The 17,067-nt window shown below is 37.4% G+C and overlaps 1 protein-coding gene across 1 annotated transcript; it reads left to right on the top strand.

Annotated features, from left to right (window-relative positions):
* The first annotated feature begins 538 nt into the window (after window positions 1-538).
* On the top strand, window positions 539-16,093 carry LOC139130950 (transmembrane protein 272-like). The gene is made up of 6 exons (XM_070696804.1): window positions 539-604; window positions 6,129-6,171; window positions 6,702-6,770; window positions 8,639-8,710; window positions 10,947-11,147; window positions 15,069-16,093. The coding sequence occupies exons 1-6, from the start codon at window positions 581-583 to the stop codon at window positions 15,251-15,253; spliced, it is 594 nt and encodes a 197-aa protein (XP_070552905.1). The 5' UTR covers window positions 539-580; the 3' UTR covers window positions 15,254-16,093.
* Window positions 16,094-17,067: the final 974 nt, after the last annotated feature.

Below are 17,067 nucleotides of genomic sequence, written 5' to 3' on the forward strand. Positions count from 1 at the left end.
ACTTCCCCGGCTATTAGGATCATTATATATTGGCACAATCTGTGTAAAATCAGACTAAACTAGCAATTTATTCGACGGTGAGTAACTAGAGGGCAAGAAGGAACATCTCATGACACTATCCTAATTGTTGATGTCGCTTTCGATTTTAACTTTTTCCAAACTAACTGAAGCTTGAATACCTCCCAAAAATAAAAGCACAGTGACTGGGTAAATAAAGGGCTAACAATGGAGTAGCCAAAGCCTTTTAAAAAGGGGCTGCTGACCTAAATACTTGTTGTAAAACTATCATTATGGTGCCGACAATTGTCTTTGCTGTAATGTGACCATGCAGATTTACAATGTTGGAACAGGTAAACACAAATAAAAGAAATGGGAATATCTCGAACCCTACGCTTTCTGTTTATGGCTTTGTGCACCATTGTGTCGCCGTTGAGTACACAGGTACAAAATTCTACGAAACAAAGGTACAACTAAAATGACCTGACTCTTTTAGGTCATTCAAATATGTTGGCACTTGCTGATATGAATGTAGTCACTGACGTCACTGTTCCTAAGGTGATGAGACGATAGAGGGACAGCAATGGCGGACGAGGAAAGTCAAAAAGTGAGTAGCTAATCGTTTTTCATTTTATTTTGATATGATAAAATGGTGCCCACTTGCCTCGGTATTGTTTACGCATGACTCGCGCTCATTGTTTCTACTCACAGTCGTGTTGGTAAGAAAATCTCGAAATGAAAGCTTTTTCATTAAAACAGTGGATCATTGCCTTTTTATCCACTATGCTAAAACCAGGGACCTTTCTATCATATTCAATGCGACGTGGACATTCATAAATACAATAAATTTTAGACCATTTTTCAACTTCTAAACCCATTTATGTAATAAAGCAATAAGGCAGAGTTACAATAACCAAGATATGACATCATGTCAGTGAGTCGAAGCTACTCGATTAAAATATAGACCGTCCTGCAAGGATGTGTGTGTGTGTTTCCTACATCTGCGACTTCCCTGTAATGCCAAAACTGTAAAATAATTTTAGTAATAATGCACCCCATCCTGGTCCTTGATAGACTCAAGCATACTTTGCACTCCGTAAGTAAATAGTCTCGTATATTATGTTGTGCAAACTTTACTTTCGTTTTTACGGTCCGAGAAGGGATACGTCAGCGTAATATTTAGAGGTTATAAACGGCAAGCAAGGGTATTTGGTTGCGGATATAAGACCTCTGGGGTGAAAATTAGCATATTTGGCGGGAAATAATCACCGAGCGAAGCGAGGTGATTATTTCACCCAAATATGCTTATTTTCACCCCAGAGGTCTTATATCCGTAACGAAATACCCGAACGCACCGTTTATAACCTCATTATAACAGTGTTCGAAATAACGCCTGTCCGGCAGTCCGAGACTGGCTATTTTTCCACCGGACTGGTAAAATAAAAAAGTTACCAGTCCGTCGGACAGGCAGAATTCAGCGTGGGGTCGACAATTAACCTTTGGCGATCATACTTCTTAGACCGTGATGTGACACTGGCCGTCCTGGATAGCGCCACCAGCGGTATCTTTTGGCCCCTCCTCATTCATGTATTGCAAGTAAGGAACACGCCGATTCGACAGAGTGACGCATGACCTTGATAATCAACCAATCATAGTAGATTTTGCATGAGTTTCAAAGTACTGAGTCAATCAACAATAACACGGAATTGTGCGGTGGTGGGTTTTGAAGAATTATGCTCCGCAATTCTCGACCTACAAACTCTCTCGGCTAAACGAAGAACACTGGAGGAAACCTTACGGGCAAACAGGGAGTATGATGCCACTAAACATAAGAGAACAACTGTTCAGGCATGGAATATTGAATTAAAAGATTGGTTAGTTACCGACGATAGTGCCCGCGAGCAGAAGTTGCACTGCAAATTATGCAGAACTGTGTACACGCCCATTGCCTAAAAACAACAACATGCTGGCAAGTACAAAAAATACTCGAATGGTTCATTCGTGAGAGGCTCTACAGATCTCAGACACAAAACTCTGAAAACACATGAAACTTCAGAGGGTCATAAATATGCCATGCAATATCATAGGGGATTCGATCTCCGATGATGACGATGATGATGATGATTAAATATTTGAAAATGAAGAAAAATAAAAATATATTTGGACTCAGTAAATTTGTTGTCGTTGTTATTTTTGTTGTTGATAGTATTTGCAGAAAAGAACAAAGTATGCGCTGCAAATTCAATACAGCCAAACTATACACATGCACTGCAATTTGTGCAAAATTCAATACAGCCTTTATACTATATACACATGCGCTCCAAATTCAGTACAGCTGTATTGAATTTGGAGCGCATGTGTATAGCATGGAGGTAGCTTACCTCCATGTGTACAGTGAGGCTGTATTGAATTTTGCAGCACATAATTTGTCCTTTTCTGCAAATACTATCAACTACAACAACAACAATAACAACAACAACAACAACAACTTTACTGAGTCCAACTATATTTTTATTTTTCTTCATTTTTAAATGTTTAATCATCATCATCGTCATCATAGGAGATCGAATCCCCTATGGCAATATATGCAAAAAATATGCAAAAATGCTGCTCCAGGTGACTCAGTAGCGTAAAGGACACTGCAGTCGATGAACACTGCAACATTTGATAAGCTGTGTAAACTATTCAGAAACGCTCATGCTCATGCATAACTGTGTACATTTTGTACCTGTTTTCTCCCAGACTCATGACTTTAAATATATGATTGTATTCTGTTATACATGGAAACTGACAGTACGCATTGTGAATACAAAGTAAAGTACTCACGTATTGTGCAGTATATGTACCTTGCAATTTATGTTCGTTTACAAATAAAGGTTATTTAAAGAGAAAGATGATTCCATCCCATCTTCATTTGTTCACAGACAAGGTAATAGCCTATTACAGTATAGGTAACTCTTAGGTGTACTTGATTACTTTTAATTGCAAGGCATAATATCAGGACTGGGAAGTTTTTGGCAGGACAGGCAACTTTTTAAAGTTACCAGTCCTGTTGACTGGTTGATATTTTCCACGAATTTCGAACACTGATTATAATATGCTAAAGTTAAAAACAAGTGGACAATTTCGTTATTTAGGGCCGAAGTTGGAACGAGAGTTCAGGATCTCGGAGCGCCCAGCCTCATACAAACTCGAAAAAAGAACGTTTCAGAACGCGCGCCTGCACAGTTGAATTCATAAAATACGGTTACGCAACGCATCGATATCGCGATTAGACATCGAACTTGACGAATTTTACTCCAAAGAAAGCTCATAAAACTTTAAAAAATTATGTTGTTGTTACATAGCCTCCGCTGCTTACAGAAACTCTTCATATGTTGGTTCGTCAAGCTGCACTAGACTAAAATTGAACAATCAAAATAAATCTGAAGCCATAGATTTGTTCGATATTATGGCGCGTTGAGCTCTCAAGTTGGCGTTCGAAATTTGCGCGAGCTCAAAAATGTTACGCGGCGCGCAGGTCTTCTTGTTCAGAATATAAACCCCGGCTCCAGCCAATCAGATTGCCGGATTCCAGCCAAGCATAATATAATGAAGAGTACAGCACGTGTAAGAAAGAGAACACCAGTATCATGTTTAAAGTTACTGACGTCTTTTTTTATTTCGGGTTTTTTTTCACAAAGCAATGAAATCGGGAAGTTAGAATTTATGTATAGTTCCTCAGTAAAACTTTTTTTACAGTAGTTTGAACAAAGTTCATGTTAAGCATTCTTCCCCGAGCCACCACCATATACCCATAATGCAAACTATTATCACACAGTAATTTATGCATTTCATGTTGACAATGACTTATCACCATATATTTCAGAGCTGGAATATAACAGTGCTCAGAATTTGACATTCTGTCGTTAAAGACCATAGCACGGTTTTATAACATGTCTCTCTTCACTGTCGACACCAAAAAATTATCTCAAACTTTAGTGTGGTTATCCGTTCTTATGCACAATACAAATGTACATTAACCGCTTCGGGCAATGATGTCATTATTTTTGACGAATCTTGTGTGGCTTTTTGTTCTTCAACTTTCGCCCTTTGACTTTGTAACACAAACACACAAATCGTGATGATCACGAACGCTACTTCTATGGTGCGCATGAACAATATGTAGACTATTTTTATATCAGAAAGTAAACTAGCAATTTATACATATTTGTGTCCAAAGAACCTTCCGCATAAAGACTTCTTTCCCCTAATGACAATAATGATAATAAAAGTATGAATCTTATCAGACGAAATCGGTTTTAAAGACCAACAACGGGAGTAAAGTAAACTCAAACTGGCTCCTGACTAGCGTTATGTACAGGGTTTAAAGAGTGTTAACATTGCTAAAATTACGTGAGTTACGAAGCTTTTACAGTAACCGCACTAATATGTGCAGAGTAGTTCAGATTTTGGGTGAGAAGAACTTCTGGGTCTTGACCTGATGTTACTCTGCATAAAATGTCTCCATTAATGCTAATCATACAGAATCGGAGTTTTCTTGTTTGTAAAGTATATAACCATAGATGTTTTAAAGTTCAGTTTAGGTTTCCATGCCATGCACAATCTCTCAGTGTTGGTTAGGTCTTGTTGAAGAGAAATGCAATCTGAGATATTTTGAGTCATCTAAATACAATGACATGAAACTTGGAACTGGAGAACTGATATCATTAACATAGAGAACCAATAAAAGCGCACTTAACTGAGACTCTTGAGGTACGTGCCACAGAAGTAACTTTATCCAGAAGGAGGGGTGTCCGTTAAGGGTCACACGCTGCACTCTATGACTAAGGTATGAGTAGAGCCAGTTCAAAATGTTATTATGAATGCCAGTGTGAGAGTTTATGCAGTACAAGCCTATGGTTGACTGAGTCAAAGGCTTTGCTAAAATCAAGACATATAGAATCAACTTGGCCAAGATCATTGATAACTCTGGATAAATAGTCTGCGTACAGGAAACAAGATTGGTAACAGTGTAGCGCCCCCTAACAAATCTGTGCTGATTGTCGGCCAGTGCATTATGCACGTGATTATGAATGTGTGGAAAGACAGCTTCTTCAGAAACTTGATGAAAAATTGGGAGGAGAGAGAATTGGCCGGTAATTACAGGTTTCATTACCAGGGCCAGATTTACAAACTGGACAGACATTACCTCTTTTGAACAAAGACGGAAAGACGCCATTCCTGTGTAATTTATGTTTTACATGATATTACTGCCGTTAACATGATCACAAACGGCATTATTGCCTACTTTTCTTCAATGTCAACTCTCCCCGTCCAGGACTGTTGTTACAACGGTTTTATTATCGTCATGTCCATGAAAGATAAACGTGAATGCCCTTTACCCTGCACGAAACGAAAGAACGCAACCTAATTATGGCAGTGATATCATTATTTTTAACGAACTCTCCTTGCGAGTGGTGTGTTTACTTGATCTGTCGATGGTTTACTCAAAGCATAACGTTGAGGCTCATCTACTGGGCCACAGCTCCAGTTACGTGTACTTTTAACCCATATAATAATCGAATGTTCAAGAATGCAGCCGATGTACCGTGAACGTCATTGGACTTCCTAAAATCAAACCACACTTAGTCTAATAATCCTGAATTTCACTGTATATCTGGTTTGTGATCAAGAGGACTGAAAAATTGTTTTTAACTCTATTTACAACAACTTTCACTTTTTCGGGAAAACTCTTCATTCATCAGTTTACAAGTCAAAGGACTTGCTTCACAAAATTACTTACAAATTTTTCATTCATTGCAGTAGTTACTTTTTTAATTTCATTTTCATTTTATGTTAAGAACATGTCATGAAAAAGGTATTAACTTTTTTAATTTTCAGGGAATATTATAATTGACGAGTAACATGCAACATTTCCCCGTAAAATAGTATTTCCTTTTCCCAGTAAACATACCTTGAGTTCGTCCTTACAACGCCATCTATGTTTAAGTTCGATTCCAATCAACCGACATGCACAGCCATGGTAATAAATAACGTTTAATGCAAATAATACAATAGTCAGATACACAGAGGAATGAATTTTGTAAGAACTTGTATTTTGACATAATTGATGTATTTTCTCATGACAGATACTACCTTCTGCAGCGCCCCCAGGCGACAAACCTGATGCAGGTATGGTTCTTTCATTCATGTCAAGGAATTCTCCCTTCGATTACCAGTCATGCACTCATTCTGCACTCAATGTTAGATTTAGTATAGGTGTACTCAGCTTGTACCAGCTATAGAGTGGACAGAATGAGCAAATTTTGCAAAAAAGTTTTAATATGTTCGTTTAAATATCGGCTGACAAAGAACATGTTGTTTAAAGTGGTGAATAAAGTGGTGAATGATTTGCGCTCTTTCTTTCACTGAGAGTAAGCAAACGTCAGAAACTGTGATCGTGTATGGCTTGTTTCAAAACTATTGGAATCACATTAATGTTACATTTATTTTATGGCATGCAAAAAGTCCTAATGTCATTTTTACCTTCTCTTGCCACTACCTTCCATGTGTCTGTTCTCTCTCTCTCTCTCTCTCTCTCTCTCTCTCTCTCTCTCTCTCTCTCTCTCTCTCTCTCTCTCTCTCTCTCTCTCTCTCTCTCTCTCTCTCTCTCTCTCTCTTCCCCCCTCCGCGCGCGTGGGCGAGCACCGGTTTTATTTTAGATGGCGTATTAAATCACTTGGAAAGTGGGGACTTAGCAACTTCACTAAAAGATAAAATTTCTGGATCAGGTAAATAGTACACCGACTTTGAATGTTGTACCAGACTCATGTATTTTTAAATATCCTTTTTAGGTGCGACAGGCTTTTTATGTTATTCTGTTTGGCAAGATATTTTGAGGTTGTTAACCATTATCATCTTATAAAAGCCAAAATTGTCCCTTATTGGTTTTCATAGTATCTAGATTCAGTTGCCTGTTGAAAAAAAACATATGTGAAAAGCGCCCTCACATCGATCCTTGCAGTTTTTGTACTTCTTCTTATTGATTGTAATCACATCAGTGAAGCCATGAATATGATAACTAATCGTATTTCTAAATTCTAGTGCAATCCGGAGTATACAAAGCGCGTTATTGATACATGTTGCCTATATTTGTTTGAAATATGAAAGAATCAAATCGAGTGTGACCACGCGATGCTGCATCAGCCTAACCGTCAGCATGATGTCGCTCAAGTTCAAGTGCAAGGTGATTTCATCGCGAAACGGTCATATATAAGCTTTACCTAAAGGCAAACTATTTGTTTCAATAGAACTTTTGTCTGATGACGTGATCTCGTTTCCTGTTTAGTGTAAATAATATATAATTGACATCACGCCGTTGTGCTTATTACACCTCTCTTTTTCGGGCACGTTCGTTGCTTTGCGTGTTCTACAAGTAAATATATTAATAGCCAAGTCCCCTGCCCCATTTTTCTACCGCTGGCTGCGCTGCTCACAAAAGAGGGTCAGGTATGAGCAATTGTAAGCATGGCTGTCAATGGTCAATACTTCGAGCGCAGTGAATGCATTTTATTTTCAACATGAATCTACCTTCGAATTTAAATTTCGTTTCCAAATTGAGCCGTGGTTTCCGGAACTAAGCATCCTGTATTGAATGAAATTACTTTTTTAAGTCACCGCCATACATGCGAAAGGAATGATAGCCTGTCAAGTCTGAGAAAAACCAGTGGACGATAATCATCATTTCACCACAGTGACCGAATACTATCATAGAAGTACAGAATCGGAGACTTTAAAGTGACGCCGAGCAAATAACGTTCGATGTTTCGACGTCTAATTTCCAAGATGGCTACTATACAGATATGCTGATCACATTATCTTGTCAGGTGACTGTGCTCATTAATACGAAGTTACGATTCTGACTTAAAAATGGCGGCCCCTATCCAACCCTATTTTCGTGAGCGGCACAGCAAGCGGTAGAAATGCCATGCCGGAACACGGTATACAGATTAGTAAACATATGACATCAGTACTTCAAGACCCGATGGTATGCGGTCATCGCTTTTCCGAAAAATTGTCACAAATGTAAATGTACTTTTGATGAAGTTCGCATTGTTATCTCCAAAATTGTGCTGAAGATTATTTTAACTACATATTTATCATTCCATAAGGTATATGATAAGACCGTTATTACATGCCTCGTACATTGAACGTCGCGCGCTCCACAGGATTCAATGGTAAATTTTTGACGACGTCACGGGCCGCATGTTCATCATTTGACTGAAATGAACTTGAACTATTTTCAACTTGGCAGCTTAGAGATTTAAAAATAACCAAATTATTTGTTTTAAATAGGAAATACTGTTGTTAAAACATAATGTGTAAAAAGCTAATAACCGGCATAACAGTTATTAAAATATATCAATACGCCATTCGATTATGGAAATCGTATTCTCTTTAAACAGATTGTCGCATAACATGGAAATCAAGTTTATAAACCAAAAAATTTGGAGTAAAACTTCTGAAAGGGAGGCATGTGATAAATATCCCATTGGCAAACAAGGGACTATGTAGTAAAATAACTTATATTTCTAATTAATATATTCGTGTTACAGTTTTACTAAAATGTAATCATTAACATAATTATTTTGTATTCTAGTTGTGGCAAGCATTGCTTCACTTGTGGTTGCCGGAATATCACTGTCTGTGCTGATTGCAATGATAGTCATCGGTGAGTAGCTGCAGTGAACACCTATTACCTAGTTATGAAGGTTGCTGTCGCCGTATATTTACCCCGAGGGCCGTGGGTTACAAGAAATACATCGGATCTTTTATAGACCTGACGTGTTTCTGGTAACGCCCAGCCACGATGGATAATAAACGGGCGTTATAGAAGGAATGGAGATTTGGTTGTAGGTCATTTCATACACTCCGCATACATTGTGCCCTTGAGGCCCTCGTTATTCAAATATGCTTTGATGTGCGAGCTTTATCATATATATATATATATATATATATATATATATATATATATATATATATATATATATATATATATATATATATATATATATATATATATTTATATATTTATTACATGCATCGTATATCGAACGTCGCGCGCTCCATAGGATTCAATGGTAACTCGCCGATGACGTCGCGGGCCGCATAGTCATCACTGGACTGAAAGTGAACCGGAACTATTTTCAACTTGAAAACTTTTGGACGTAAAAATCTTGAAATTTCATGTTTTGCACAGAAAATCCGGTTTTTGGAAAATATCGCATAAAAATATTGATAAACCGCATAACAGTAGTTTAAATATATCAATGCGCCATTCGATGATGAATTTAATAGTTTTTCGTCTAAAATGAAATAAAGCATTTGACTATAATTTGCCGATAAACGTAAATATTTTTCGTACAAACTGAGTAAGAGAGGCATGTAATAAAAACATTATAGCCAAAACAAGGGACTATGTACCCTCGGGGCAGGAGACCATTTGCCCTCCTTACGTCGGGCAAATGGTCACCTACCCTCGGGCACATAGTCCCATGTTTTGGCTATAATATAATATATATATATATATATATATATATATATATATATATATATATATGTGTGTGTGTGTGTGTGTGTGTGGTGTGTGTGTGTGTGTGTGTGTGTGTGTGTGTATGTGTGTGTGTATACACACACACGTTATTTTTGAGTTCCATACAAACTTTGACAACTCTGTACTGTTTTTGAATTTCTAATTACGGAACGATTGCATGTGGTTAGTGAAGCGCGCCTTGAAGATGTTAATAGTGAGGCCAACGTAAGGCTTCACCGTGTTGTCCTCCGTTGATACTTTTGCCTTGTAAACCAGGCCTTTGATTTGACAATACACACACACACAAATGTTATGTATATATATATATATATATATATATATATATATATATATATATATATATATATATATATATATATATATATATATATATATATATATATATATATATATATATATATATATATATATATATAAACATATTACTTCAAGTACAAAGTAATGAAATCTAATAGATTTCATTACTTTGTACTTGAAGTAATCTGTTTATTTATAACGCTCTGCTTTTTGCATTGAGCACTGTAATCTCCCTCGAGGACATCTGTATACTTCGATATATATATATATATATATATATATATATATATATAATATATATATATATATATATATATATATATATATATATTATACTGAGAATCTAGGAACTTGTAGTTGTCACTCTACAGGCTGTTTCATGCGCTAAGCAATCATCAGATGATTGCTTAGCGCATGAAACAGCCTGTAGAGTGACAACTACAAGTTCCTAGATTCTCAGTATTACCGCCCTGCAGAAATGCATTGAGCACTATACTTTGCCTGCATTGACAAGCAAACCATTTTCGTATATATATATATATGTATATATATATATATATATATATATATATATATATATATATATATATATATATATATATATATATATATATATATATATATATATATTATAGACACTTGCACAACTTCAGACCTATTACTTCAGAGCGTCCGAAAGCCAGATATCTCACGAATTTTTACATGATACAAGCCCTAAGATTCAGCACTAATCATCACAGCCCGTTCTATGCAGTGATATTTCAAACTTGTGGCAATGGTAATCAATTGTGGTTCAGGAAAAAGCTGACGTACTAGAAATGTACTTCTTTACATTGCTGTCAAACCTTTCCCTTAAAACGAAACTCTTTAATGCGAAGTTTCATCATGTACGGAGATTACTCACCTGTCTTTCACGCACACGTTGTGCCAAACATCTATGAATATAGACAAACCGATGTTCAATTTTCATAGCTGTGGATGTTTGTCTGTAGAATATGAAAGCTCGTTAAACAATTATTCTAGTTTTTAAGAATATACAATTTCTTTCCCTATGCAGGGGCCATTTATAAAGACCAGTGTCCCGCTCAACCCAACATACCAATTTTTCTGATCGTCGGTGGCACTGTCACCATTGTGTCTTTCTTCCTGATGATATATACCGGTCACAAGCGCAGGCGTGGGATGAAGAAGGATTATGACCGAGCGAAGTGTTGGTGTGGATTGATTGGTGCATTCTTAGTGGTCTGGTTTATCGCAGGTAAATACTGACGGAAGGGGAAGAATTATGTTTCCTTTGCGCTGCTTTTAAATGCATATGCATTCTGAAAATCGTCGGGAGATCTCTCTTTTCGGGTTCTTGACCTCTTCTACACCCAGTTCTGCGCGTCCCCACCCCCTATAAAGAACAAAACATTGAAACATATATTGAAAGAAGTAAAAAGAAATCATAACAAATAGCAAAGCCGTAAAATATAACTATAAGGCTGCGTTCACAAATAACGATTAGGGGGGCTGGAGGAATCGCGATTGGAATCTATTTTTTTCAGATCCCCCCTCACTACCCTAAACAATTTCAAATACCCCCCTCTATATGATCAAATTTTTTCAAGTCCCCCCAAACAATCACAAGCCCGCATATTTGTAAAGGATTTACCCGCAGAAAAAATAAACACGTATTGCGCCGTTCCGCTCGCAGGTGTTCAACACTACCTGTTATTAGCAGTTTGTAAAGTAATATTCCTAAGGCAAGTTCTTAAATTGATTCATTTTTAAACGCATTGGTGAACTTTTTGGATTTATCGGTCTAAGCCAACTTGAGTTAATCCAACTCTGGCCAGGTCAATTGCTCCTGTCAAAGAGCATACACAAAATGACGATCATGAGAGAGTAGGCAAATTGTGAATTCTGGCTAATTACCATATTGTAAAAAAACTGAGCACAGTGACCTACCAAAATTTGTTTCAAATGTACAAGACATATATGAATTAGATATTAGATGCTACTCAAAATTGACAATACTGGAAGGTCAAAATATTCCATCAAATAAATGTTTTAATCTCTGAACTTTTGGGTGTAATAATGGCAAATTTAGTCCACATTTTTACATATAGTCTTTACTATTCAAAGTTACTTTTGTATTATTTTATGACAAGAATGTGAAAATTTAGAAAATCAAACATGTTGACCTAATGTTTTCTCTTTAATATTTGATATGCCGCCATTAAAAAATTCTCGATAACTTGTAAAGTCTCATTGTCTTCCATGTGTTACTCTCAGGCCTGATCTTGTGTACAAGTATGTTTCACTGTCATGAGCGTCATTTGACCCAAACTCTTTCTTTAACTACGGTTAGAGCTATATCTGTCACTACTTAGGTATGAAGTGACAGTGACACTGCAGTAGTAGGGCTATACCTGATAGTGACACTGCCCGTAGGGAGTTGTTGTATTAACTTTGATAATTTTGGCAATATTTTTTTCATTTTATACAACTGTGTTCTTGTCCTACTCCCTACAGCATGTTGAACTGTCCAGTATTCAGCTTGCTAACATAGCCTGTGTATGTGTACCATGCTTTTGTATCACTGACAACTGTCAGTCTGGACTCTAATTAAATTATCACCTATATATACAGGCTTTGTCGACAAACTGAACATTGTGTGTTTGAGCATGCTGTAGGGAGACAGGGGAAATATTGCAAAAAATCATCAACAGTTGCAGCTTCTGCCCTGTTACGAGGCTCAAGTTTGGATTTTTACAACAAATCACACGTTGAGATTTTTTCGAGATAAAAGTAATGAAATATGGCAAAATGGTTCTAGATTTTTTAAATTGTTACTAACATTACAACAATTGGATGACATAAAAATGGTACTCATTTTTCATTGAATTATCTACAAAAACTTGGAATTGGAAAATGTAAAACATAAAAGGGAACCAAAAAATGTTAAGTCCCCCACAGGTTGAGCAAAATTTTCAAGTCCCCCCTCTACTACCCCAAAATTTTCGAATCCCTCTGAATTTCTCCAGCCCCTCTCCCCTAAAAAGCCTAAAAAGCCTGACCCGGTCAAATACCTGCATTTGATTTCATTTGGTTGGAAATTGTCAGAAACCCTGTCACCGGTTTCTTTACGATGTCTTATATTACAGTTGTAAACGAATACTGATGACATCAATTCCGTAAAGCTCTTTCAGTGGATGTAAATACATTTGACGAAACCAGTCTCAAATATTTAGCTACATGCGTATTTCGTTCTATAAGATTAAAATCTGAATGATGTGTAAAATTTGTACAACAGTTTTCGTCATTGTTGTTCCTGTAATTTCCTTAATTTTTCATAAACAATTTGTAAAGGTATGTTTAGCCGCAAATGTAAAATCACTGAATAGAGAGATCTGTTACTGAAAAATGGTCAAAGAACCCTTATCAGAACGTAAAGCTTCTGAAGCAGTTCAAGGAAGCCAACTTATAAAATACTTCTTCTCCAGTCCCGACGCTTCCCCTGATTACTAATAGAGTCACTAGAGAGGTTATGATTTCATACGGGAAAGGAACGTGAGCGGATACGTCATTTTCTGCGCGCTGTTATCATATTCTGATGATGTAACACGTTCTCTTGTAGTTTTGCAGTCGTTTCCTACGTGAGGTGGCCACTTTTCACGTACATCTGTTCCGAGTGTGAGAGCAATTTTCACGCTCCCTTCGCCATAGACTTCAAAGTTGATGTTCAATACTGGCATTCCTTTCGTTTTGTATTGTTGCTCTTACCTTTATCCATATCCGTCTGATTTTGAGATATTTTAGGCAACAAAAAGGATACAAAGTTACGCTGAATAGAGCAAAAGTCTCAGACGACGGCACGCGAGTGGCAAATGTCGCATACACACTGCATTCAGGCTAGAAATTAGTCTCGCTCTCAGACCTCGAAGCTGCGGGTAACTGAGAGGTCTGGCTAGAACCAACTGCTCAGGAATATGATGACGTCATAGTGGGCTGTCTTTCCTATGCTAATCAGCATAACTTTGGACCACCGCGCAAGCGCACTGACGACTTCAGAGCATTTTCACTGTATCAGTGTATGTACCATGGTATGTACCAACCATGTTTCACACATCCAAGCTGAAAAAAACACGACTTTAAATACCTAAGGCGAGCATTTAAAGCGAGGTCTTTTATCACCAGCTCATCAGCAGCCGAATGCGGCCAAAAGGCTGGAGGAAATAGAGCAATAACATGAAAAAGTAAGCTCTTCAGAGGATCGACAATCGTAAGCAACAAAGCAGCCTGGTAACCGAGAGAGTTGCCATATCCCGTCGGCAAATTCACGAAAATGTCATTTCCTTCCGAAAAACGTGTCATTGTTACAGCCTGCGTCAGTTTCATTTCCAGGCTGTCCACCATCTCCAATTTCTTCTAATATACTCAATTGAGTTCAAACGGTTATTTTTGAAGCTCCGCCTACAGACATGAATGATTAATAAATATGCTCTTTCATTTCGCCGATTTTCGAGCATTCTATTGAACAGGATATATAGCACGCAGGTTCTAGCGAGACCTCGTAACCTGCAGTCACTCGCACCTCGCGGCTTCGCCACTAGTGGCGCACTTCATGAGTCGATCAGCAGCCGACGCAGGTTCGAGGTCTGGCATGAGCGACTGGACTGAAATCAACATCAATTTGTCATTTGTTTTACCTCCTTGGCTTTGCACGGTTTTTAAACACAAATTAAAATTTCAGTATTTCAAGTTTCTGTGTTCAATATCAAATCAAAATTTTTAGACAACACGACTTTGTGAGTCAGGTGTGTGAGTCGATCGGCAAGTCTTAATCTAGCTTTGCTTCAAGTCCATTGGCATATAAAAATCAAAACAGAGCAAATTGAAGGTATAAACTTCAGCAGACTCACATTTGTGGTAAACTGTTACGTAGATAATTACGTGAACGCGATGGCACATGGACATGTGAACCTTACTCGGCCAGCCAGTTAATGCTACCGACAAAAGCCAAGCGACGGGACCCGGGCGAAGTCTTAATCCGAGTCTTGCAGAACGTTACGCGTACGCGTAGCCACTCTACGTTACGTTCTCGCAACGGATGCAATCTTAACCTCTCAATTGAACGAATATACAACCATCCTACGGTTCACGTTGCTAATGGGTCTCGGGGTGCTTTTTGCAGGTAACGTGTGGATCTACGGAACACGTTATAAGCCCTCGTACACAGAGCCGAATCCGTTTATCTACTGCCACAAGGGACTGTATCTGTTCTCGTTTCACCTGCTGAACGTGACCTATATACTGATTTTTGTGATCTTATTAACCTGTGTTGGCTACGTCGCGGACCACAATCAGGATCAGGGATGATCGTATGTCATACTTTAAAGCTTCGTCCAGTGTTAACGTAGTTGTCAACCATAACAGAGCATCCCAATATTTCTGTTTGACCTCTTTGTAAACATTTTCGATCATTTTCAGTTTGCATAGAGAGAATAGCATGATACCGCAGTCATATTGATATTTCTGGATTTTCATGAGATTTATGAAAAATGTCATTATAATTCGAGTGTTCAACCACGAATATTTGTGCAGCGTTATATTGTACTTGTAATTCTTGTAGATTGATGAGAATCTTTGAACAACTTGAAAAGGTAGTCTGCACTCGACATTCCACGGTAAAATAATCAGCTACATTATTTTGTTTTTGAGTTCAATTGTTTGTTACTTGTGCTTGTGTAGTTTAACTTAATCTTTTGTATCGATTCTTTTGAATTATGTGTGACAATTTCCTCCACTTTGATTTAGAGGTGTATTTGTTCAATACAAAGAAAAATAGCCAAGTGTAAACATTGATGAACAATAGATGTTATTACTCTGTCATAATTTTTTTTTTATTTTCACTACAATGCATGCGATACTGATAGTTTCCATTAGAGTGTCTTTCAAGTAACATACGTTGTATTAAACGAGTATACCTGCAATAGCTAACAATGCCCATTACATCATTCAAGAATTTAGGATTACTGTGTAAAAATTGATAAATTAAGAGAGAGAGAGAGAGAGAGAGAGAGAGAGAGAGAGAGAGAGAGAGAGAGAGAGAGAGAGAGAGAGAGAGAGAGAGAGAGAAACTGCAATATTTAAGGTGGTGTCGCTCATAACACAGCGCATTTTGCTCAAAATAACTTTTTTTTTGCAAAGATTCATTAAGCAAAGAGAGTGGTTCAAGTTTCATTGATTTGCAAACCAAAGATTCATGTTTGTTTTGCTCACCTTCCCTCCTAGCATGTCTGATTCAGCTGAGTCTAAAATTGTGTAAATATATGCAAATCCCTCGATTTCCTGGCTTCTTTTTTTATCCAGATTTCAACATTCAAAAACAATTACCTCGACTCTGGTAGTGCCAAATTTTGTGTAATTTTCTCAATGTGTTCTCTATTTGTAACAATAGAAATATTTTTGTTTGGCAATAAGGTTGTGACATTTTGAATATCATAACTTTGTTCATCACGACTTTAATCACATTTTGAATGTCGGTTTTTCAAATCCTGCCATTTAGGAATAAGATTTGATGATGCAAAAAATTTGAAGATGTGTAGTATGAGGGGGCTTTCACGCACGTTTGATAAGAACCATTGCTCTGAAAAAAAGAGTTGAATTGCTTGAGGGCAACGCCATCTTTAAAAAATGCCAGGGGTAATAAAAGACAATGTATACCAAGATGTGACCACACTTTTGATGAAAGAATCTTGAAATTCCTAAAAAATAGTACTCAAACGGAGACTTAAAGTGAGAACTCCACCAACATACAGAGAAAGTATCGAGATGTACCAGATGTCAGACATCTTTGTTTATATGTATGTATATGGGTAGGGATTTATTTTTCTTCTTTTTGTTTTTCTATGTCTGTTCGTCGTTTGTTTGTTTGTTTGTTTGTTTATATATTTATGTATGTTTTCGCCATTGTAAATAAGAAGATCACATCGCCTTGAAGATAAAAGGAGTAACAAATTAATTTCTACAACAGCGGACACGGAAACAGCCTAATCTTTAAAAATGTTCAAGGCAGGCCACTGGATACAGCACAACAACAATAGACACAGATGCCGAACACCATCCACAACCTGAATCAGGGACTGGACGTAAATTAACAGGGGGCGGGGGATTCGGGGAGGGTCACAAAT

Source organism: Ptychodera flava, chromosome 4 (assembly GCF_041260155.1).
Source record: "Ptychodera flava strain L36383 chromosome 4, AS_Pfla_20210202, whole genome shotgun sequence".
NCBI lineage: Eukaryota > Metazoa > Hemichordata > Enteropneusta > Ptychoderidae > Ptychodera > Ptychodera flava.

Coding starts and splice junctions, on each gene's coding strand:
- LOC139130950 (XM_070696804.1), top strand. CDS start 581: ATGGCGGACGAGGAAAGTCAAAAA. Junction 6,771..8,638: donor AGATAAAATTTCTGGATCAG/GTAAATAGTACA, acceptor TTTGTATTCTAG/TTGTGGCAAGCATTGCTTCA. Junction 8,711..10,946: donor GATTGCAATGATAGTCATCG/GTGAGTAGCTGC, acceptor TTCCCTATGCAG/GGGCCATTTATAAAGACCAG.